Below are 26863 nucleotides of genomic sequence, written 5' to 3'. Positions count from 1 at the left end.
GTCCGTTGAACCATCCAACAAGGAGTTTAGCAGTATGCATGCAGTTGTAGATGTGTGCTTTAATGATAGTACACCTATTATTGCTAATGAGGTGAGTAATATAGTGACAGAGTCATATTATACTATTGATCAACAAAGTGTAGATGTTCACTTCTGCGATAGTACTATGTTCAACATGGATGCCACATTGTCTTATGACAATTTGATGTTTGAGGTTGATATTGATCACTCTCCTGAGTGGAGTTGGGCTTTGTTTTCACCATCTACAAATATTCAGTTTTGTGTTGCAACAGTTGGGAAGAAGAGATTTCATAGATCTTATACGGAGTTACCTTTTGGTGACATTCTAACTTCTTCACCAGTATTGGGTGCTAGGTTGCACGACATGTGGTTGGTCCTAATGATGCTGATTTGTAGTTGGTTTAATGTCCATATGGATATCACACATTGCTTCAATTGGGATCCAGGTGGAGGTTGGAGTCCATTATGTTAATTGCTTGAGGACAAGCAATTTCAAGGAGGGCGGATTTGTAATGATCCCATCTTTTGGCCTTCACGTTCTCCAAAGTCTAAGTGGAGGATAAGAAAAAATTAAATTAATTTCTTATAAAGTCATTAAATAAATTAAAATTAAAAGGTGGCTTTATATTTAATTAATTTAATTAATTATTGTATTACAAAGGAGATGCATCTAGAGTGTGTATTAATTATTGGAAAGGTGGAAGCCTCTAGAAGCACAATTAATTATTGCAAGAGAGAAGTTTCTAGAGAGTGCATTAATTATTGGAAGGGGGAAGCTTCTAGCACTTGCAATTAATTAATGTTTTAGTTCTTTCTAGAAGAGTGAAGGAATAGGATAAATAGGGGTGAGAGTCTCATTGTTTAGCATGGGATTATTGTATTGGATGATGATGACTTGCATTTGATAAGAGCTTGGATGTGTGAATCACACTCCCTCCTTTTGGCAATAGAGGACGTTCATTCTCTGTTGTAACATTCTAGATGTCATTCTTTAGGGTTTGGCCTTTGGAATACATCTCTTTGTACTTGATTGCAGCATTTTTAGAATTAATATAATTTCAGCAGTTGATTCAGCTTTTGGGCATTCCTGGGTGACCATTACAGTGGTCCCATGTCTATTGCATCTCTTAGTAGTTATTGTTGTGATGTGGAGCCTAATTAGACTTGGAGGTTTATTCGGCGCGGTTTCCCCCTAGATTATTTCTACGAGGGTTTGGGGGCAGCGCTCCCAAGACAAGGTCAAGGGACAATGCCCCTTGCGGGATGCTGCCCCCTGCAGTACAGGGTGGGGTCAAGGGGCAACATCCCTGCAGGGGTTTTCCAGAAGCCAAAAATGACCGTATTATTGTAAAAGGCATCGGTTGCTATTTTTCTATTAGATGACTTATTCTAGCCCTGATTTTGTAAGTGGCAAAAACTTGTTTAAAATGGCTTAGGGTTAGGGATTTCGTAATGTATGATGAAATTGTAGCTTCTTGCGGCAGTATTGAGCTGTAAGAAATTGCAGATTGTAGATTGTAATCATTGGATAATAATAATATTGGACTTGTTATTGGTGGATGTAGCCCAAAGATTGGGTGAACCACATTAAATCCTTGTGTCTTGTGTTCTCTTTTGTGTGATTTATTATTTTCTGATATTGGTTATATTTGTATGTAACTATTATTTCACAAAACACATACAGTTGTGGTACCATTGCATTCGATCAGTTTTGGATGATTGACAATTAAAGCTGGAGAAGATACATATAGATGATAACCTAGCAAATATGTTTACAAAGGCAGTCACAAAGGAGAAACTGAACTCATCTTCAGCTTCCCAGTTAGTCTTCTAGACCGAACTGAATAAAAGAACAACAGAGTCCAGAGTGGTTTGATATTCCAGGGGGAGCTACAGGTTAAGTGATGCTATGATCAGTCTCCAAGTGGGAGGTTGTTGTGGAATTTGATTAGTCTCCAAGGGGGAGATTGTTGTAATGTGGAGCGTAATTGGACTTGGAGGTTTATTCGGCACGGTTTCCCCCCAGATTATTTCTACGGCAGTACGCCTCCAAGATGGGGTCAATGGGCAATGGCCCAGGTGCACTTCTTGTCGCAGTCAAGGGGCAACACTCTTATGGGGGTTTTTGCCAAACATGACCCTACTATTGTAAAAGGCGTCGACTGCTATTTTTCTATTGGATGACTTATTCTAGCCCTAATTTTGTAAGTGGCAAAAACTTGTTTAAAATGGCTTAGGGTTAGGGATTTCATTATGTATGATGAGATTGTAGCTTCTTGCGGTGGTATTAAGCTGTAAGGGATTGAGGATTGTAATCATTGGATAATAATAATATTGGACTTGATGTTGGTGGAGGTAGCCCAGGGATTGGGTGAACCACATTAAATCCTTGTGTCTTGTGTTCTCTTCTGTGCAATTTATTATTTTCTGATATTGATTATATTTGCATGTAACTGTTATTTTTGTCTGTGGTTAATCCTAACAATTATTGGTATTATATTACATTCATAGATCATTTTTCTCATAAATTTTGAATCTATTTTCTTAAGTCCAAGGAATTTGATGTGTTGTCCCATTTTAAAGAATTTAAAACTTTAGTTGGAAATTTGTCTAACAAAAGGATTAAGATCTTAAGGTTTGATAATGGTGGAGATTATGCATATGGTATTTTTCATAATTATTGTGTTAGCTGGGATTAAGAGGGAGTTTTGTGTTCCCTATAGTCCTCAACAAAACGTTGTAGCTGAAAGAAAGAATAGGACAATTTTTGAGACAATGAAAACAATGATTCATGATCAAAGTCTTCAATTTTTTCTATGAGCTGAAGCTTGTAGGGCAATAGGACACATTCAGAATCGTAGTCCTCGTCAGATTCTTGGCAAGATTACACTAGAAGAAGCATTTCTCAGATACTAAATCAGACATTACTAACTTCAGAATTTTTGAATTGCCAGTTTATATTCACATTCCAATAGAGAAAGAGCTAAATTGGAACCTTGAGGAAAGAAAGGTATCATTGGAGGTGGTTGTGATTTTTCAAAAGCATATAGGATATATTTTTCAGAAAAAAACCAAGCTGAAATCAGAAGGAATGTTACAATTGATGAAGATGTAGCTTGCAAGTTATCCAAAAAGTCTAACATCGGTAATGTTGAAGAAAATTTTGAGCATCCTCAAGATGTAGTCATGACTGATTTGAAACCATCTTAAGAGATTCAGAGTGAAAATGCAGGTTCAGATTATATTGCTGATTCAATTGATTCTATAGACAATTCAGCAGCTTCTAGTATTTCTACAGCCAATAAGGAAAGAACTTTATAGGCTAGAAACATTATGGAAGAAGCTGAAAATTGTGCAGCCCCTCGTGACACTTTTAGAGAAAGTAAAAGACCTCAATAGTCTGCTGGTTATGTTGCATTAAGGAGTCACATAATTGCATCTGAACCTTCTACTATTGAAGAATCTTCAAATCAGCTAGTGTGGAAGGATGCAATGATGGAGGAGTATTAGTCTATCCTTAAAAATGATGTATGAGAATATACTTCCAAGACGAAAAGGTAAATCTGTGATTTCTTCTAAATGGTTATTTAAAATTAAAAACGATGAGATGGTAGTTTAGAGAAATATAAGGCTAGATTTGTTGCTAGAGGTTTTTCTCACAGAAAAATGTATAAATTATGAAAAAAACCTTTTCTCTTGTAGCACATTATACTTCTGTTAGGACAATCATTGCTATTATAGATGTGAAGGGTTAGAAACTTCACCAAATGGATATCAAAACAATATTCTTAAATGGAGTTACTGAAGAGTAAGCTTACATTGAGCAGCCTAAAGGGTTTGTAATTCATGATAGAGATTCTCATGCATGCAAGTTGAAAAAGGCTTTGTATGGTCTTAAGCAAGCTCCTCGTGCTTGGTATGAGAGATTTGATAACTATCTTCTATGTTTGGGCTTTCAAAAGAATGATCTAGATCCAAATTTGTATTTAAGGTAATTGATATCAAAGTGTTGATTCTTGTGCTTTACGTTGATGATTTATTTCTTACTAGTGATGATGACCTTATTGATAAGTGTAAGAATGAGCTTACTTCAGAATTTGAAATGAAAAATCTTGGATTGTTGCATTATTTTCTTTGACTTGAGGTATGACAAAGATCACATGAAATTATTAAGTCAGAAAATATGCAATAGATCACAGTTCAACTTATCGTTATCGACAACTTATCACCAAGGGCAAAAAACAAGATATTGACAAATATTAGAGATAAATCGGGAACTTCTTGGGAAAATATCAAGAACTTAAAAATTGCTCAAATTAAATTGGAAATGCATTTTTTTGCAAAATTCAATAAGGAGATGCATCTAATGAGTAAACAAACCAAACAAGATGATTAGGTATATATAAATACAAATAGGATACAAAATTGCATCCTCATATGGAATGCTGATTGCTTGTAGCCATAATCTAAGCAAATACAAATTGAAAATAGAAAATTGTCTTTTTAAAACTATAAGCAAATACAATTGTCAAGTACAAAATCAAAATAGGCTACATCTTCCTCTTCCCCTTCTCCTTCTTAGCAACTCTGGTAAAAACTACTAGAGTGGGAGGGAATCTAGCCTTGCAGGTCTGCTCTAGTTGTGGTTGTGGTTGTAATTGGACCTCCATTCTAGATGTACATGGTGCTAACACTGGCAATGCCTCCTCATCATCTGTATCCTCCTCATCAATGTCATCCAATCTTGCTACGAATCCACCCTCCTTCATAGCTTGCGTCTTTAAATCATAGATGTCATCGTTTGTGAACAATGGAGGTTGCTCCTATGATATCTAATCATAGTAGGGATCTATGTCATCAACATCAAGTGGACAAGTTACCTTCGTTATGCACAACTTAAGGTTATAATGCACATAAGCAAGGCCATTGAGACATTTCTGCGCTAACTTATTCCCCTTCTTCGTATGAGGCCTCAAATAAGCTCCAATTATGCTTACAACTAGATGAGCTACATGGTTGACATAAGATGCGAAGGGAAAATTTTGCAGATTTGGAACATTTCCACTCCAATTTTGCCACCAAGCATTTGCAAGATAAATAGTGAAGAGTTAGAAAGCGAGGTGAAAACATATATTAGTAACTTAGTTTTTATCTTCTTATCATGCATGCAAAAGACACTAAAACTCCAAATATTGTACATGGGGTTTCAGTGTTTTTCCCTCTTCTTGCCAAGTTCGAGGAGAATAGCTATCTCATTGCATTCTAATACACTTCCATCTTGGCCACAATGAATGAAGTACCATTGCATGCAATTAATGAAGTCTTCCATGACCTCTCCATTGGGATCTCCATTGGATGGAGAGAAGCGGAAACAAGGGTTGAGGAAGTACCCTGCCGCATGAATGGGTTGGTAGAGCTGATTGGTCCACCTCCTATCAATAATTTCCCATATGTGGTCAAATTTTAGGTTGACCCCCTTGTAATAATTTTTAAACACCTCTCTGGCCCTACCCATGGCCTCATAAAGATACTCCATTGGGATTTTCTCCCCATCTACCAAGTGGAGAATTTTAATCAAGGGCTTTGTCAACTACAATTGAAAAGTATAATTTTTTTATCATTAATCAGAGACTAGAGTTATAAATTAATAATGAAAGACTCGATTATTGAATACAACAAAATTAAATATTCAACTTTTGATGTTTCCAAGTTACCTTCACAATTTTTGTAGCACCATTAAAAAAGTGGTTATTAAAGATGACGAATGCAACCATCAAGTTTCTTTGAATAACTTGAGTTTAGCCATTGTTGACACAAATTCAATTGCTTCAAATGATTCAAAGACCTAATAACACTTTGCAATGTTGCGAAAATCGTTGCAAATCTTGTGACAACAAATTTAACCAACTCCTTCCCATGGGTGAATTCTTTCTTCAAGTAGAGAACCCAACGGTGAGTGTAGATATATTGTGTTACCTTTTTTGCATCCTCTATAGTCGGCCTCACCCAATCCAATTTTCCTATGTCCTCCAAAAGAAGGTCAAGGACATGCATTGCACAAGGAGACCAAAAAAGTGTGCTATACTTATCTTGGAGGATCCTAACCGCTACTGCATATGCCGTTGCATTGTCAATTATTATTTGCACCATATTAGAAAACCCCACCTCTATTACAACTTACTCTAACATTAGAGCCAAAGTTTCAATTGACTTTATCTTGTCTGAGGCATCCAAAGATTTCAAAAAGACCACTTAATCCTTGCAAAAAACCAAAAACATTGATGATGGTTTGATTTCTTCCATCCATCTTGTAAGAATTTGGCTTAGACCAAAATTCATCCAAGAACTAAGAACTCAAACACAAGCACAACAGTAGACCAAAAATAGAGTATGATTAGAATGATCATATATTAATTCAATATGCCATATTATGAGTACACTAGGAGTTCCTATAGATAAAGGCCTCTGGAGAGCTTCTAGAATGTGTCTAGAAAGAATTAGGAGATAAGCATGACAACTAAGCACATATCCTTCACAATAAGAGGATAAGCACGATGAGATGTCTAGAATGTTGTAGACACTATGTGCTCAAATAATGTGCTAACTTCTAAGTGTAGACAACATGTGCATAATTAGAGTGTAAACTCCTGTGTTGTCAACATGACAACTCACAAGAGTACGCATACTCCTAGGTGAGTAATAAATAAATAATAAAATATATGCATTAACATAAGTAAACTTAAGTAAGTGTAAATAGCAAATACTTATTTACACCAACATCCCCTCTTAAGTGCAACTTAGGGGAATGCCCTTAAGCTTACATAATCGAGGATGAAATGCATGATGGGTTTCGGCTACTAGGCCATGTTAGGTACCCATGTACATAATGATATGCAATCTCTCATAAAGCGGAGAAAGAGGGAAAACCTCGTGGGAAAAACCCTCCCCCAAAAAGAGATGAAAAACACACATGATGTATGGATGGATGTAGTAATCAAGATCCCCCCATTATGACATACATCAAATATATTAGGAGAAAGACAAAACCCCGAAGAGGAAAAAGTTCCCCCCAAAAAAGGAGGAGACACAGTAGTCCACCCCCCCCCCCCCCCCCCCCCTAAAGGTAGTGTGTCGATCAGTGAGAAATGCTCCAATGTAGAAGCTGATCCATGACCGCTGTATAATGTTCCTCCCCTTTGGAAGAAACAATGGCAAAGGTACAGGTGAGATGCTTCCCCTATGTGTGGAAAGAATCTCAATGATGAAAGGTATCTCTGAAACCTGTTCAAGTGTCCATGTGTCAATGTCGATGGTTGCTCCCCCCAATACTGCAAAAAAGAACATGTGCACATTGAGCAAGGATCCATGTAGAACCTGTCTCAAAGAACCGACAGTCTCCTCAAATGATAAAGAGACCTCCTGCAACTGTTGTACATAAGTATCCACAATCATATCAGCCTGTAAAGACTAATCATGTAGAGAATGGACATGAGGGTCAAAGTGGGCCCTCGTAACAACTATAGAAGGATCGTCCTCATCAAAGAGAAGCTGAATATCATCAAAGAAGTCCTCCAAATCTGTTGTGTGTGACTCGACGAACAAACCTGAAATGTAAGTCAAGAAGTCATCACCTGAGGCTAGAACTGGAAGACATAGTGTACCCTATTGTGCTGAAGTACATGAATCTATCACTGCGAAAACAGATGAAGAATTCGCCTCAGAGAAGACGAATATCATCAATAGTGTCTGCCACATCTTCAATGTGAGACTCCACGAACAGGCCTGCAAGGGCAGGAAGTTGTTGTTGCATGAAGGTAAAGTAGGAAGACATGAAGGGTCTTGCTGCACTGAATCCGAAGCATCTGTGGTTGGAACTAAATTAGTAGAATCAATAGGAGAATCAGGAGGTGAGATCTCAACAGGAGTTGAAGGGACCATAATTGGAGTGATTGGATGTAGAATGTCCTCTAGAAATGGAGGAACACATGGATCTCCATATGCTTCCCAAAGAGCCATCCAAACATCATGAGGAAAACTTGCCATAAGAAGAGGAGCAAAGGATTCCTTACTCATACTGTTATACATAAAGCCAAGAAGTTTAGAAATATATTTGAATGAAGGTGGTATCTTCAAGCAAAGAGAATGAATCACTTCCTGATGTTCTCTTAGATGATCAAGCATCAAAGCACACTCCATTTCTGAAGTTCCTCGGTGTCAGCTTTGGTCTTATACCAGACTAACATATGTGACAAGACTCCATGAGATCAATATATGTATGGACCCTCCAAATAATAGAAATAATCAATCAATCCCCCCTAATGTATGATTTGGCACTTAGTGCAATAGCCACATGCCAATTTAGGGACTATTTCTGAAAACGGTATTTATGTCCACAGAACCTATAATCTGATTGCAGATCTAGAAAGTAGACAAAAAAATATACACTTGAAAAAAAAACAGAACTTGTTTTGGAGTCCAGATGAGCCCGTACCAAGCATTTGAAGTGGCAAAAACGGGATTTGCGACGTGCCAAAAAATTTAGGAATAGAGATCTTAAACCACCTGCACCAATGTGTAGATCGCAAAATTCTACCCCAAAACAAAAAAAAATTACTCGCAAAAAGGAGTCCGTATGAGGAAGATATCACTGTTTGAAAATCGCTGTTATTATTATATTTTTCCTGAATCGCTGCCGCGCCTCCAAAAATCAAAAGGCTCTAGATTTTGCCTCAGATGTCTGATTTGGATGAAACAAAATCTGATTTGGGGTTTTTTTGACCTTTTGAATATGATGCAAATATTTAATTTGCACCAGCAAGCTTCAATCTTCACCTGCAAAATATCTCTCCTACAGATTTGATGGCCAATTTTTTCGGAAAAAATAACGCAAATCCGAAAAAAATATCAGAGAGGCAGATGAAAAAAAATGCAGATCTGAAAATTAAATGTATAGATCTAAAATGATCATACCAATTTTGCAAATCGGGCCTTCGGGTTGCCGATTTGCAAAAAATTTTTGCCTCAATTTTGACTATTGCCCAACATAGGCGAATTTATAGTCAATTCACCGAATCGACGCACCGGACGCAATCCGCTTTGGTTCTAGACACTCCCAATTTCTGCGAATTCTTCAAATCTTTGGATCGAAGGTGTTGAAGCAACAATGGTTTCGAATGGCTATGCGATGAGAAAATCTCTGAGCTTTGATACCATGTAAGAATTTTGCTTAGGCCAGAATTCACCCAAGAACTAAGAACTCAAACACAAGCACAACAGTAGACCAAAAATAGAGTATGATCAAAATGACGATATATTCATTCAATATGCCATATTATGAGTACACTAGGAGTGTTTGTATATAAAGGCCTCTGGAGAGCTTCTAGAATGTGTCTAAAAAGAACTAGGAGATAAGCATGACAACTAAGCACATATCCTCCACAATAAGAGGATAAGCACGATGAGGTGTCTAGAATGTTGTAGACACCATGTGCTCAAATAATGTGCTAACTCCTAAGTGTAGACAACGTGTGCATAATTAGAGTGCAAACTCCTGTGTTGTCAACATGACAACTCACAAGAGTACGCATACTCCTAGGTGAGTAATAAATAAATAATAAAATATATGCATTAACCTAAGTAAACTTGAGTAAGTGTAAATAGTAAATACTTATTTACACCAACACATCCATCCTTTTGAAAGTATAGTGCATCCAAATTGTTTCCATTGTAATCTTTGGTATTCTACCACATCTTTGACTCTAGAAACATCATCTTTGAGCAACCTATAAGCATGAAATAAAATTGTGTACACATTTAAAAAAAAAAAATTATATTAAACAAAAATAAGTAAATTTTAAAACTGTAAAACATTTAAAAATTAAAACAAGTGAACTAACCTCCCACTCAAGTCTTTCGGAGTAGGTGTCTTGTACCCCCCTTTCTTGCCACGGTAATTCTTGTCACAAAATGAAGCCAATAGGGACCAGTTGCAACATTGAATGGGATGTTGTTAAAAAGCCAAAAATTGACACATTGAATGTTGACTTGGTGATGCACATCATTCCACCCAGTACGCTCCAGTGATGGTTGTGCTCTAGGAGTGTTTCTATGCACAAAAAAACCATCTATAGCAGATGCGTGTAGAGAACGAATGGAAGTGGAAATCAAGGAGATGGTAGGTTTGCATATTTGTGGGCCACGCTAAGAGCCCGCTATGCCCTCAAGTGCTTCTTTATCAAGGTTGGTTGGAATACCTAGTCACAATTCACATTATTTTATTATGAAATGATCATTGTTTTAGCAAAATCTAGATTCTAAATTATTGATGGTGATTGTAAAATAATAAAAGATTCTTAAAAAGGAGATAGTGTGAGTCTTGAGATGCCTTGAGATTCAAAAATGGCTGCCCTCATGGCCAATTTTGTCCTTTCCATTCGAAACTTTTTCTCTTCTTGAGCAGAGAGCAACACATTCATCTCTCTTTATTTCATTTGTGGTGAATTGACTTGTGTCACGCTTTTTTATTCCCCCAATGTGGTAATTCAAATGAGATATGCCTCCACTAATTACTTTTTCACATTTTATGCATATCATAGTCTTATAGTCAGGTTCTTCAAAAGCATATGCCATGCCTTGTCTCTAGCCCTTTTAGGACGCGATCCTGCATATCCTAACAAACATGCATCTACTTGGGCATAGACAAACCTAGTTGTAGAAGCATCCTTATTTGGTATTTTGATGAAGAATCAACCTACACATGTCACATACAAAACGAGAGTACAAATTTCAAAATTTAATGAAGAAATTTAAAAATAAACTAAATTAGTTTAAAATTTTAGATAAGTTTAAACATAGCTGAAACTTGAAAGAAAAAAACAAATTAAGGTGTTAGGTTATGAAATTGGAAAAATTGCTAAAAATTGATGTTAGATCTTATCTAGTACCTTCTAAAAGGAGTCAAAGTAGATTCGAAATGGTATGATAGAGGTTGTATAAACTTGGATGCATTTAATACAAGACAAAATGGTTTTAAAACAAAAGAGAAAGAATCTTGAAAGCTTACTTGTGAGTCTGATTTTGCTTGAAAAATCTCTTTGAATCTGCTCCAAATACACAATAAATCAATCTAGAAGGCTGCAAATGATGGCCTTTCTCCTCCCAAAGCTTTCTACCCTCCCCAAATTTGCTCTGCCAATGGAAAAAATGAATATGCCCGCTTGTTGGGTTGTCACAGTTCCATTTTACTAGTGTGGGTGATAAGTTTTCTCATATTGTGAGAAGATGGTAAGTTATCGCCAGCATTTTCTCAACATATCGAGAATATTTTTCAAGTTATCTGCGAGATTTTTTTGGCAATATCTTGATATGGATTATTGTCATGTTGAACTTCTCGCAAGAAGATAATTGATCGCCAAGAAGTTGACGACAAGTTAATCTATGCAATGAATACCTTGAAAATATTTGGCATGCTAGATTGTAAATCTATGGTTACTCCTATGGAAGCAAATATGAAAAAATTACATGAGAATGCAGTTGTTTCAGATTTGGTTGATTCTACAACGTTTAGTAGCTAATTGGTTCCTTATTTGGTTAACACAGGTTGTGATATATATTATGCAGTAAATGAATCAATTTATATGTTGACCAAGGCAGATCCATCTTGTGGCAGTCAAAAATATTTTGAGATACGGTCGTGGTATAGTAAGATATGGTTCAAAACACTCTTCAAGTGTTGAACTAAATTTACGAGGGTTTTCTAATTCAGATTGGGTAGAGAGTGTGTGTGATAGGAAGAGTACTTCTGGATGTTGTTTGAGTTGGGTTCAATAATGATTTCCAGGTGCAACAGAAAACAATCATGTGTTGCTTAGAGTACTGCTAAAGGAAAAAATGTTATATCTTGTGTGGCTGCAAGAAAATTTGTGTGGCCTCAAAAATTACTTACAATTTATTTGGATAGCCTTTTGAACCTACTATGATTATGTATGACAATCAAAGTTGTGTGAAACTTTCGGTTAATCCAATCTTTCATGACATGACAAAACATGTGAAAATTAAATATCATTGTTTCAGGGATAGAGTTCAAAGAAAAGCCATTGATCTTAGGTATATTTCTACAAAGGAGCGAATTGCACAAATTCTCACCAAGCCACTTCCAAGAGTGAAGTTTTGTTACTTTCCATATAAGCTTGGTATTGTAAAGAATCATGTTGTTGTTGAGAGTCTCTCAGTTCCAATGATTCATTTCTTCTCAATGAGTTCTTCTCTAGGAGAGAAGTTCAAGGTGAGATCCCTTGTTCCACTCTCTAAGAGTAGGTATGGTGGATCCACCCTTTGCAAGTAGGCATGGTGGAAATGCATTCTTCTCTTCGAGAAGTCTGAGGTGAAAACCCTCATTCCACCCTTTGCATGTAGGCATGGTGAAAGTCATGTGTTACTCCATGACTTCATCTTTATGTTTTTATGATTCACCCTCTAGGAGTAGCTATGGTGAATATTGTTATGTTGAGACAACAATTTTAAAGACTAAATCTATGATGTGAATTTCTACTGACATTATCTTCGATTGCAGCTATGTCGACTTGTCATGAGAAGGCTCTTTGAAGATCTCTCTCTTGCTAAGAGGGAGTGTTGAAAAGGGTAGCTGCGGTAGAGATCTTACAACTTTTGGAGATTGCAGAAATTTTCTATTCTGTATTGATTTAGAAATTCATGTTTTACTTTGATGGTTATCTCTGTAATAACACAGTGATTTTCTGTTATCAGTCACAATGTCTTTCTTTATTAGTATTCTTTGCTATGTCCTCATGCTGATGTGCGATGCTCTCCTTATGCTTTCTTCATTTCCTATGTGTGTGTAACTCCATTCTGATGTGCGTCACCTCCGTGTGCTTATTCAACAAATTGTTCGTGGACTCTATTTTTTAGTTTTATATGTTATTATATATTTGCCTAAACTTCATTACTTGGTACAAATATTATTTGATAATTGATGACATGTCATCTTTATCATTCGAATCATTTTGTGGATACGACATTCTCTTGCTTATGGTTAAGTGGCAATTGTTTCTCTTTTTATAATATATCGTCACATTTACTAGTGATAGTATCTGCTTATTATATATGGAGGCAAAATTTGTAATGTCAATTTCAAGCATCGAGGTGAATGAAGAGACTATTGTTTTTGTGTTGAACTTGATTCAGCCGTCTCTTTGTGTGTACGAGAATCTTATATTAAATACTATAGTTTGTGATATATTTGTTCTTGGTATTGTGTCTTGCTTGAGGAGATATTTTATTGAGAACTTTGATCAAGTGTGATTATTGAGTTCTGAAGATTTTGTCAGAAACAGAGTATTTGTAATAAGTTTTTAAGAATTTGAATAAAGGAATTACTTTTGAGTGGGTTGGGTTGTTTCCCTCATCGAGGAGGGTTTTTATTAGGATAATTGCATTGTGTTGTCTGATTGTTTTTCATTTAATCTGTAATTATTGTTATTTGATTATTTTTGTGTCAAAATTTAAAATGAAATGTAGACAGTAATGAAAATAAAAAATAAACCCATAGAAGCAATAATCTGCCGAAAAATCCCAACCATACTGATTAATCTTGTATCCTAGAGCTAGTCAATTTTTTCCCTGAAAAAGTTGTCAACCAATCATTGACCCAATTTTATCAATGACCTTTTTGTTTTTAAAGTGTATTAAAATCCCTGAAATATAACAAAAAAAAAAAAATCATTGCAAAAACCCATGGAACCCTACAAAAAGTTCATGAAATTGATGAATCAATAAAAAATAGGGTTGATTCTAGGATGAAAGTGAAGTCAATGCAAGATCAACATGGAAACAATTTGTAATTTTGCTCCTTTAGTTTTCTTTCCAACCTCTAGAAAATGCTAAACAGAGTAGCGAAGGAACTGACGGTCATCAACCGAATTTGAAAGGGTCTCAATCATACTAAATTGCAGGGGACATTTGAGATAGTGTTAAAGCAGTTAATGAATTTGCTCTGAATCACTGTTCATATGACCCGAGCTCTTTGTACACCTCGCCCTATGGATTCTAATGTGATCATATATATATATAATAATTTTAAAATTATAACTATTACACACTTTTATAGACAGCCCTTTCATGGGAAACCAATGAACCCTTATAGCTTGTAATTAATATTATAAAGTAGTTTCAAATTTTAAATTATTATGATTTTAATTTATCATTGTTAATTAATATATTTAATTTTTCATTAACTTTGGTCTCCATCTAAAATAGTAGTTGCTAAAACTAGTGTCTTGCTAATCTTTTACTTCGACTAAACAAATGGCTTTTGTTGAATTCTACCCCCTCTATAAAGGACTTGCCATTTGCCATTTTCGAATATAAAGCATTGCAATTGTGGAATATGATTTATAAGCTTTTTCAAATATTGAACTATACATACATAACTCCTTGCCTCAATCACAATGGAAGTCTTGAATCACTTCAAAATGGTTTCCACTTTTAATAAATTCCAACTTCCGATAAATTGCCAACAGTAGCCAGATTGTTGTCTGATAAATTTTGATCTCAGATACTTCATCGACTTAGTTAATATGCGATCCCACACTTGGACAACTGTTTGGTGACTGCCTCTTAATAAGTGAATCAAACATTTTGACTATCTAATCAGCAATGTGGATATAAATAAAAAAATCTATTAATGTTTATATCCACATTGCTGATTAGATAGTCAAAATATTCAGTTCACTTTTTAAGAGGCAGACACCAAACAGTTGCTTTAGTGTGAGATCAAATATTAGCCAAGTCTATGAAGTACATGAGATCGAAATGAATTTTAAAAATCATATATATTTTTTGTTTATATCTATATTGCTGATTACATAGGCAAAATATTCAATTCACTTTCTAAGAGGGCAGTCACCAAATAGTTGTCTAAGTCTCGAATCAATTAGCTAAGTCTATTAAGTAGCAGTTGGTGAAGTATCACAAATCAAAACTTATCAGACTTTTAAAGATTGCAGTCACCAAATAGTTGTCTAGGTCTGAGATCAAATATTAGATAGAAATATTTGATCTCAGACTTGGACAACTATTTGGTGACTGCCCTCTTTAAACATCTGATAAGTTTTGATCTCAAGACTTCAACAACTATTCGGTGACTGCCCTCTTTAAACATCTGATAAGTTATGATCTTAGCTACTTCAAAGTCTTAGCTATTATTTGATTTGAGACTTTGTTAGCATGAATGCTGATGATATTCCTTTGGGGGAGTAACTAAGGATTGCTAGAGCATGTGGGAGATTGTTAGCATGAGTGACACGTTGTATTCATGACCGTGTTTGTCGTTGATGACAACATAGTATGGTTTCTGTAAAGACTAGCAGAGTAGCAGACAAAGATCGAGGTTGTATGGGTAGAGAATTGATGATCAAGTGAATGCTGTTAAGGACATGTTCTGCATTGTGTCCTAATGATGAGGTTAAGTGCACATGAAGTAAGTCGTTGTTTGCATGAATGTTGATGATATTCCTTTGGGAGAGTATCTTAAGCATTGTAAGAGCATGTGGGAGATTGTTAGCATGATTGATATGTTGCATTCATGACTGTGTTTTTCATTGATGACAACATAGTATGGTTTTTGTAAAGAGTAGCAAAGTAGTAGACAAAGATCGAGGTTGTATGGACAGAGAATTGATATCAAGTGAATCGCGGTTAAGGACGTGTTCTACATTGTGTCCTAATGACGAGGTTAAGTACGCATGAAGTAAGTCGAAGACATTAGAAGGTATACTTGATTTACAGAGAGAAGTACACAGACAGAGTATCTAAGAATCAGTTTTTGATGAATGGATTGTATCTCCTAACAGAGATATAATTGTGATATGCGAGGTTAGATAGTGATAGAGGACAGCCTAAAGATGACGCCAACGAGTGTGCAAGCTCTGGAGTCGCACATGTGAAAAGTTGTAAAGATTGTGAGCTAACAGTGTTGTGTAATTGCGAAATAATTAATTATCTTAATGTGGTCCTATTATAATTAATTGGGAAAAACTCAAGGCCGACTCAAGGAATTGTATTGAGGACTTGCTATAAAGGAAAGTATTTTCCTTGATTGTAAGAATAAGTTGTGAGCGAGAAAGTGCAAACAAAAGAAAAGTATTTGGTAAATGCAAGCGAGCGATCCAAGGGATTATTGGATGCGAAGTTGGTGATCTAGTAACAAGATTAGAAGAGGCAGTTCGGTTGACAAGATAGAGGAAGTACAAGTGCAATTCACTTCTATTATTTTGCAAGGAATAATATGGAGATCATTTGGACAATGGGTTCATTGGTCTTGCCCCTGAAGCTATTTGGTCAGTGGGTTCATCTGCCTTCTACAACTCCTAACAGGGATTCAAAGTCTCCTAACAAGGACTGATATGTACTGAATGTTTTTATTCACTCCTAATAGGGTCCATCCTCTAACAAGGAATATTTATATTAGTACATCATTTTGTGGGTCCCATCCCCACCAGGGTTTTCCCTCTGATAAAGGGTTTCCCTAGTTAACATATCTGGTGTTATTGTGTATGAGTATCTTGTTATGGTTGTTGATTATATTGCTCAAATGGTTAAGGATTAATAAGGTTGATAACTGTTGTAATAGTTGGATAACTGACTCATCTCCCCCCTCTCAGTTATATTGGTGGACTTTACATTCTAATAGACTTACCATTTGCATTTGGCGTGACTGGTTTGGGACTTTTTCATTATTGTCCTGATGTAGATGTTTGGCAGACATGTGGTAGCATTTTCATTTCACAGTCAAAGTATATCAGGAGTTTCCTAGATAAATTCAGGATGGCAAATTACAAGCCTTCATCTACATGTATGGAGAAAGGGCTGACTATTAGCCAAATCAAATTCAGTAGTGGTGAATGAGTCAGCTTATAGGAAACTAGTAGGCAGTTATATATCTTACAACCTCTAGACTTGATCTTAGCTATGTTGTGATATACATATGTAACGTCCTCTTCCTATAATGAGATTTAAGAAATAACAGATAAAATAAAATAGAATTAATGAATGAATAATCATAATAAATTATAATATAAATTACTATTAACTACATAACAATGAATGAATATAATCTATTCAAATTTAATGTATAAGTAGATAAATATAATAATAACATGAATCAATAGTATATAACAATCATGCATTCCATATCATGCGATCTGCATATTCTATTCAACACCCCACAATCTACATATATACTCACGGGCAAAAGGAAGATCAGTACAAGCATTATTCAGGTTTATTAAAATAATTAAATACAACCTCATTAAAGGTGACAAAACAGTGATAAGGTGTAAAGCAATGGTACAATTATTATAACCAGGGGCAGCCAGTAATATGAGTGCCATGTTAATATTTGCTAAGTTAATAAGTGCATTAAGACAGGCATTGAGAATATTAAAAAATAAAAAATAAAAATCAAATAATAATAGATTAAGATTTATCCAGAAGTTATCAACCAGTGTGACTACAGAGTAGACATGAATATTATGAATTCTCATTCCAGAGTGTAGGTATAAAATGGATTCACAAAGGAAATAATACATATAATAATTATATCTCTTCAACAACTATATGGTTCTACATAGACATACAAACATTGATATGATTCTAAGTTGGGAATCGAATAGAAGAGGATTATCATTTTATATCTAGGCAATAGCCAAATAAGAGAGGAATACGTGCAACTACCTATAAGAGTAGACTATTGAATAGGATATCAATACAAGGGGAGTATTGCATAAGGAAGGAGGCAATAAATACCAGCAGCCAATGAAGTAGAATAAACACTCATATTCATTTGCTATATCTGGCATGCATCTGCTATGTTCCCATGGTATAGTAATGGTTTCCATTAAATGAATGTAGTAAGTACTTGTGACTGCTTATGGGTATCCATTTAGCATCATATTTCTGAGAGGAATAGTGGCCTAGGTTTAATTGCTGATTCCTTTCTACAGATTATGTAAGGACTTATGAGCTATGTGACTTAAGTAGATTTCCTTTCTGTATATTTATATTACTAACTGCAGTGCAGTATATCAACACAAATTTCTGTGTAAATTTACTTTGCTACAATAGACTTACATGTATACTTACATTTGTAAGTGCATTATACCAATACAATTTTTTGTGTATTATATTTTTAATTGCATTATATTACTACTTCACATGGTAGGTAAGGCTCGTAGTGGAATGGGCATAGGTTACATCATACAAAGGCACTATCTTGTGAGGGATGATCCAATGGGTAGAGGAAGTTATAATAAGAGGGAATAGTAAGGCTCACTAGGTATGCCAACCTCATGAAGTGTGGGGCCAAGGGCGACAAAGTTCTGCTCTTGGGCCTAGGGTTGGGCTAGGGCACCCTTTTGTAATTTTTCCATCCACCTTTAGGAAAGCAAAATATTACACATTACATATTGTTATGGATCGGAAATTTCTTTATCAAGCTATAAATGTATAAGATGGATTATATCATGAATGTGTATTTGTGCTCTTGTTCCCTGTTTGGGTGTTGTAGGACCTAAATCACAACTTACTGTGTTTGAAGTCATTTTGATTGATAAGGTTATATCTCTAATCATCTTACAACTCTTATTTTAATGGAATTTGTGATTCTAGGGCAAAAATTAATGCAATCCCAAAATGGGTCATGCCACATATGTTGTTTCATGACATTCCCTGCAACTGAAAATTGGGTTGCAGTAAAATATGTACTAAGATATGTGAAAGGGACACCAGACTTTGACATTTTGTAAAGATACTTGTCTGATTGGTTTTACAAACACAAATTAGGAAGGTTTCATTGATGATAGGAAGTCTACGTCTAGGTGTCTTTAATATTGGCATAGGTGCATTCACATGGACTAGTAGAATATTGGGGATCTATTAAAGCAACATGTGAGGCAATATGGCCATGGAGAATGATTTTTGACATGTGAATTTCTCAGATTACTTCACCCTTGTTTTGTGACAATCAAGGGCTGCTAAGGCTTGCTAAGAATCCATTTTTCCACGATTGGACCAAATATGTAGAGCTTCATTGTCATTTCATTAAATAGCTTGTTGAAGATGGAACTATGATATTGTAAGTATGTTCCAACTGTCAATTCAATTGCAAATATACTAATCAAGTCTTTGAGCCCAGATAAGTTTGTAACATTTTGGGTGCAACTTGGTGTAGTTAATAGAATGGCTATTAATGGAGCGTGTTAGAATAATATTGTCATAGCTATTATTTAATAGTCACTTTATGTATCTTTAGTTTAGTTTAGATTCTTTCTATTTCCATTCTTAGTTAATGATTGTTTTTCTAGAAACAGTGTATCTAACTAGTTAAACAAACTTCAAAAAATGAAGAATGCATTTTTTCATTTCCATCATTCCGAATAAAATTTCTAGATTTCTAACTCCTCAACTTCTTGACTGCAGTTGTCAAAGTGATTGCCAGTCTATCCACAACTGGAGGTTTGGCATTGACTGAAGAGAATGTTGAAAAAGTGCTGGATGATGTGCGACCATATCTTATGGCAGATGGAGGTAATGTAGAATTATATGAAGTTGATGGTCTAGTTGTCACATTGAAACTACAAGGAGCTTGTGGATCATGCCCAAGTTCAATGACAACTATGAAGATGGGAATAGAAGCACGCCTGAAGGAGAAGATACCAGAAATTGTTGCAGTAAAACAAGTAATGGATACAGAAACAGGACTTGAGTTAAATGAAGAAAATGTTGAAAAGGTGATTGTTTTCTTACTTTCTTGATAACAATAGGGGTTTATCTCCGAAATATAAACTAAAAGTTCAAAACAAAAGCAATTATCAGAACAGCTATTTGACTCACAGTTTTAACAGAAACTATTGTTGATGGTAAAGCCACTTTTGAAGGCCTATTGGGTACTGAAATCATTGTTTCTTTGTATACTAGATGAATACTATTAATTTTGTGTGAATGACAAAGTTCAAACCACAACTTTCCTTATGTTTTCGCTGTTGATTTTGTTTAGCACTCGAGCATTGCGTAGTTCTGCATTATATTGCTTTTAATTTATTTAAGACTTAACATTCACTTAAAGTTGCATGAGTCAAGGTGGTATTTAACATCCTATTGCATGCACTGGACATTTAAAATATTTGTCTCTTGAAGTTTGGTCAACCACCATCGAGGGGCAAACAATAAGAAATACGTTTGGAGTTGCCAAGAGCCCAGTTGACTAGCTAATCCACCACTTATTGCATCCTCTGGGAAATGGCTGAATTGAACCTCTTAAAACTTGTCAAACAAGCTTTTATTGTGCAATTACCTTGCTATTTGCCAATGTTTGCAATGGAATCAATTAGAATCAGATAAATAGCTAATGATTACCTTTTGGTTAGATTCAACTTGTAGTTCTAACATTTTGTCACCCAGATTTGAAAGCCTCTCGCATTCCTTTATAAACAATTTTAGTTTCCAATAGATTATCCGTTATATGTTCCAATTTTTCAGCAAAGAGGAATGCTTCAGATTTGTCGGAAACCTATCAATTTCCCCCACACTAGTTTGACCATGATTGCCCTTTGAGGCACCATCCTTGTTCAAAGAATTTCTATTCAAATAAAAAGTATTGTAATTGGTACCTTATATCCTATGTAGTAGTGACAGAATATTAAAACTTTAGAGCAACTACACATGTAACCTACAATATTTATTAACTTGATGTATGAACCCGTGTCTTACAGTGCCCATTCCCTCAATTGCATTTACATTCACTAAAATGCAAATTATGTAGGTATCGCTCATTACAATTGGTTGCCCCACATATTGCATCTAAAAATATACATAGAGAACATTCAATTGCAGACTTCTTAAATGGAAACCAAAAACCATCAAATTTATGTCTAGTTAGAGAAAGTTCTAAAATGACCAGCCAAATAAAGAATGCAATCTAAATAGGGAAAACCATAACATGTCTTACATTAATTTATTGAAAAAAACAAACATGTGCATATACTATGACTTAGAAAAATGCCTCTCAACTATTTCCCCAATTGAGTTCTTGCATTACAATTTGGTATACAAAATTTCTGATCCATTTAACTCTGTAGATTACCTCCATTTATATCACTTGATGATTGCACAGCTCCTTTTTAAAATACAGTTACATTTTTAAATACTTCCAAATGTTTGTACATATGAAAGATGGGAAAATATGCGATATGCTCTAGAGGGAAAGCCGAAGGTCTAGCCAAAGATAAGTATCCCTCAATGTGGAATATAGGTGTTACAAAGGAAGATGTCGCTAATGTTCACATGAATGATGAATCCCTTCCTCACATGTGCTAACATAATCACATCCCACTAAGGAAAACGCTTCAGTCAACATGAAGGATATGAGTCCTAAAATGACATATCTCCCTTTCACAAACATGAATGATTTCTTCGATATGCGTACCTTAATTTGTTGTGACTATTCACTTCCATTTGAAATTTATCTAGTCTTTAGAAATAGTGCATTATTCTTGATATGTAACCCCAAGGACCTATCCTTTACCACACTTTTTGCAATAATTATTTTAGGAATATCTACCATTAAAAGCACCAAAAAATTTGAAAGTAATCATAATCCTCCCCTAGATCAAGGTTCACAAGCTATTACAGACTTCAAAATAGTCCTGATCCACTCATCTTTTGTTTTAATTGGGACAAGAAAATTGTTCAAAGAAGTCCTCATTATGCCAAGGGTTACCATGAGCATGAGAATCCCATACTTGTTTCATAGCTTGTACATGCCCCTTATTATCACTTTTTGTGATTTTCTACATTGTTCATTCCATGTGATAACATGAAAAACTAGCATGCGTTCTCTTGTAGCCCATCCATACGATACCATTTGAGCCAAAGAAATATGCATCAATGCACCTCCCATATATTCAAACCAAAATATCTGTGTATGGTCCCGAAAATTAATATTATTATCTCTTGGGCCCCTTTTCATTTTATTTTGTTTTGGCTGTGTCAATACATTTGTAATCCTTCGGGAAGTTTCCTTCCCTCCTTCTCCGAGCCATATGTAAGGTTGCATTAGTTATTGTTGTACATATGCAAGTTTGGTATTGTTCTTTGTATTTGTGAATTCCATTGGGATTTTGTTGTCTACCATTTCAAAGGTGAAAGATCGTCCCTATTTGGCATTTGTAGTTTTGGTGGGTGTCACTCCACACCCTAATCTGCTTTTGTTCTAATATTGTTGTAATTTGAAGTGCTATCATTATTGTTATTTGAATTCCATCTTGCTTGTGTGAGTCTTCATCATGGAAGTAGGTTTTAATTATCATATAACAACAACATCCATATTCCGTTACAATTATAATCTAAGATATAGGGCATTTGGATTGACATTGTACGACATCTTACAATCTTGGTGCCACGAAATACTACTATGAGACACAACACTATATGGCTTGGTAACTACCTTATGACATAGTGTTGATGTGATTGTACGGTCTTGCTCTACATAACCTATCGCACAAACATTGCTATTACAAAGGGGTGATTACCATACCTAGACCATCACCATATGGGCATCCAGGAATCACAAGTCACCATACGAAGTGCCTAGCTACCATAAGGTATAGGAAGTTGTCATTTGGACAATGTTTTGCACAAAAGGCTTTTGTACGGAGTTGTTGCTATAGGTAGTTTCAAAGGGAGACATCTTACACTGTAGTATTGTACATTCATGTATGCTCCTATCTTTGGACATTGTACCTAGTTGGATAGGGCAATTGGGAGTTTGTGTATTGATTGGTTTTGGGACATTATAGTGCTACCAAAGTTGGTGATTCTACTAGCTTGTCAAGTTGTGGATGCAAGTGTACACCAAAAGGAGGTACCATACTCAATAGGGGAACTACTGGATCCTGCGGTTGAAGTCATGGCACTATTAAGGGAGCTAACTAGAAGCGGGGAAGAATGATAATGACTCATGGAGGAGACATTGTGGAGATTGACTAAAGGGAATAAAAACGAAGAACAAATGGACACGACAATAAGTATGTCAGAGGGAGAGAAAAACATCAACATTCACGCTCTTGACCATCCATGTTGACACTTCTGTGGAGAACTGAATCACCTCCCAAAGAGCAAGATCTCACCTTCTAGGTAATGCAAGAACAGGTAAGACAAGATTGGAGGAACACGAATCTCGAAGGAGACATCCTTCAGGGATTATGTTGATTTGCATAAGAGATAATCAGGTGTCAATAGTCGTGGCTACTAGAATGATAAACTCAAATGATAGATAGACAAGGTAAATTTGTCATCCTTTCACTTATTTGACTCAACATCCGTAGAGGCATGGGTATAAAAGGTAGATACATATTTCTAGCTTAACTCGATGCTCGAGGATGAGATAATTAAATTTGTCACGCTTCACTTGGGAGGTATCGCTCACAAATGGTGGCATTTATGGGTCAATTTAATGGCCAAATATATGTGTTTTCTGCTACTATGATTTTAGACCCCATAAGTTCCATGGTGTTTTATGTTGTTTTAAACTACTCTTTTTAATGCTTCAGGTCCAAATACTCTAAACTATGTTAATAGTATATAATGCTTATGCACTTTACTTGTTTTACATAAATGCTTGATATGTTGGACTATAATTGCCTTTATGTTATTCCTATGTGAATGATTAAAGTGTGATAAGTCCCTGCAACTAAGTGGTTTATCTTTCCTGCATCCATGTGATGTATGCATGTTTAATTAGGATTAGGATTTAATGAATGAATGAAACGTGAAATAAATTAATTTGCATCTCTTGTACTCCTAACCCCTCGTTGGAGGCACAGGTTAACAATAAGGAAAGGAATGTCATCTTTTTGTAGTATCAATTAACGACTTAGAGGAAGGGAAAGGATGTGTCCCTAGATCACCCACTCTTAGGAGAATTTTAGATGTATTCCCCAAAGAAATTCCAAGGGTGCCTCTGAAAAGGGACACTGACTTTGCATAGACTAGGTACCAAGAGAGAAACTAATCTCGAAAGCTCTGAACCGCATGACCACTCAGGAACTCAGTGAACTCAAGCTTCAATTAGAGGAACTTTGGAGAAGGGCCTTGGGGATCTCTAGTGATATTTGTGAAGAGGAAAGATGGATCTCTAAGGTTGTCTATTCATTACAAGCAACTGAACAAGATTGCTATAAAAAACTGATACTTTTTACCCCGCATTGATGATCTATTTGATCAAATGAAAGGAGCTAAGATATATTCAAAGATAGACCTTAAATCAGGCTATCACCTACTCAGAATCCACAAAGTTGACAATCATCGTACGACCTTCTGAACCCGATATGGGCATTATGAATTAACCATGGTTCCTTTTGGATTGATCAACTCCCGATTTGTTTTTATGAGTCTTATGAATGGAGTATTTAGGACCTATATGGACAAATTTGTGATTGTATAGATGATATACTGACATAGAATGTGAAAGAGCACAATCATCTACTACAATTAGTACAATGCCTACAAGACAATCAATTATATTCCAACCTAAAAATGTGAATTCTTCCAGACCAAGGTTAAGTATTTGGGGCATGTCATTTCAGGGGATGGGATTTTGGTTGATCCAACAAAGATCCAAGCAACAGTAGACTGGTCGATGTGTGCAAACGTATTGAAAGTTCATAGTTTCATGGGTCTGGTAGGATATTACAATAGATTTGCTATGGGATTTTTAAGGATTACACTCCCTATCACTTCACTTCAAAGAAAAGGAAAGAAGTTCATTTGGATGGACAAATGTGAGGAAGCATTCTAGTGTTTTAAGGAAAGACTTACAAGTGCTCTGATTTTGGTTGTACCTGATCCTTTTGGGGATTTTGTGGTTTGCGTAGACACTTCTCTGGAGGGAATAGGTGTAGTAATCAAACAAGAGGGTAGTGTGATTGCTTATGAATTGATAAATTTCAAGGATCACAAACTAGATTGCCCAACTCATAATCTGGAATCAGCAGCAGTAGTGCCCACCTTGGTCTGATGGAGACATTTGTTGCTAGGACATAAGTTTGACCTCTGCATTGATCCTCATAGTTTGCAATACATCTTTACTCAGCTGAATCTTAATGCAAGGCAATGAAGGTGGATGGAGTTCTTATGTGAGTATAATTTTGATGTAAGGTATATTTAAAGCAAGGGAAACGTGGTGGCAGATACCCTCAGTAGGAGACATGTATTGTCTACAATTGTACTCAGTATTGACCTTAGTGCAAGGGTTGTACAAGATTAACCTTCAAATGATTGGTATAAGGAAGTTACTGTAGAAATTGAGTTAGGAAGGCCAATGGAGGGTCGATTTTCAAGTACACATTGGAAGACGATGGGTTACTTCGGTATGAAGGAAGAATATATGTGCCTAGTACAAGAGAACTTCGTAAGACTATCCTTGTTGAAGCCCATCTAGCACCCTATTCAACTCATCCTAGAGTGAAGAAGATGCATGCAAATCTAAAACAGATATACCTTTGGTTAGGGATGGAAAGAGACAATGGATTTTGTGGCTCGATGTCTGGAATCTCAGAGGGTAAAAGTCAAACACTAGCATCCAATAAGACTTATACAATCACATCTCATTTCAAAATGAAAATGGGACATCATATCCATGGATTTCATAGTGGGTCTACCACTAACCTCTAGAAGGCATGATGCAATAATGGTACAGTACTAAGGCAGCTCACTTCTCCCCAATTTAGTCAACATACATAACTGCCCCTCTAGCTAGGATCTACATGAAGGATATTGGCGGACTTCATAATATTCTTACATGGATAATCTCGGACAAAGATTTCATCTCCATGTCTGCACTCTAGACCTCTTTGCAATAGGCATTGCTACATAGTTGAATTTCATTTCTACAAACACCTGTAAATAGATGGACAAATGAAAAGATTTATTGAGGTGTTGGAAGATATGTTGAGGATGTACATCATGGGCAGACATACATATTGAGAAGATTAATTGTATTTGACAGAATTTGCCTGTAACAAAGGTTATCATAACTCTATCTGCAAGACACCATATTAGGTTTTATACACTCGTCCTTGCAAGACACCATTCTAGGTTTTATATAGTCTTCCTTGCAAGACACCTTTGATTTGGGACCGTTTAGAGGACATGATACTCCAAGGTCCAGAGATGTTGCAAGATATGGAGTCTCGGGGGCAAAGGATCACGGAACACTTAGTTGCAACATAGGACAAGCAAAAGAAGTATGTTGATACACACATAACAGATAGACACTTTACAGTTGGAGCCAAATTTTTCTTGAGGATTCGTCCATAGAAGAGGCTAATTCACTATGGAAAAGGGTCAAAACTAGTACCAAGATTTGTGGGACCATTTGAGATCCTCAAGAGGATATGACCCATTGTTTATCGGTTTCGCCTATGGCCCAACATAGTACGCATTCTTGATGTGTTTCATGTTTTAGTACTTAAGAGTATATATTCTTGATACTTCTCATGTTTTGGATTGGACATCTTTGTAGGTTGTGAAAGGGCATTTGGCTTTGGAGTTGTTGTGTATCTTACAAGAGCGGACCCTGACCCTTCCTGATAGCAACATAGAGAAGGTAAGGGTCCAATGAGACTTGGACAATGAGACATCAATGACTTAGGAGGAAACCAACATGATGAGAGTTGTTTATCATTATTTGTTTACATGCTTCCAGGATTCAATCTTGTACTAGGAGGGGGATGTAGTGCCTACTCTAGATATACTATTTACTATGTTC

At 35.8% G+C, this 26863-nt stretch overlaps 1 protein-coding gene across 1 annotated transcript in view; it reads left to right on the top strand.

Annotated features, from left to right (window-relative positions):
• Positions 1-26863, top strand: part of LOC149537506 (nifU-like protein 2, chloroplastic) — a 57349-nt gene that overhangs the window by 6330 nt on the left and 24156 nt on the right. The window contains exon 3 of the mRNA XM_089798927.1: positions 19516-19826. Within this exon, the coding sequence (XP_089655053.1) occupies positions 19516-19826 (311 nt within the window). The remainder of the gene's footprint in view (positions 1-19515; positions 19827-26863) is intronic.

Source organism: Cupressus sempervirens, chromosome 9 (genome assembly GCF_028749045.1).
Source record: "Cupressus sempervirens isolate cs-2001-9-10 chromosome 9, ASM2874904v1, whole genome shotgun sequence".
In the NCBI taxonomy this organism is placed as follows: Eukaryota; Viridiplantae; Streptophyta; class Pinopsida; order Cupressales; family Cupressaceae; genus Cupressus; species Cupressus sempervirens.
The sequence above is the reverse complement of the archived record's forward strand: the minus strand, read 5'-3'. Positions and strand labels throughout refer to the sequence as shown.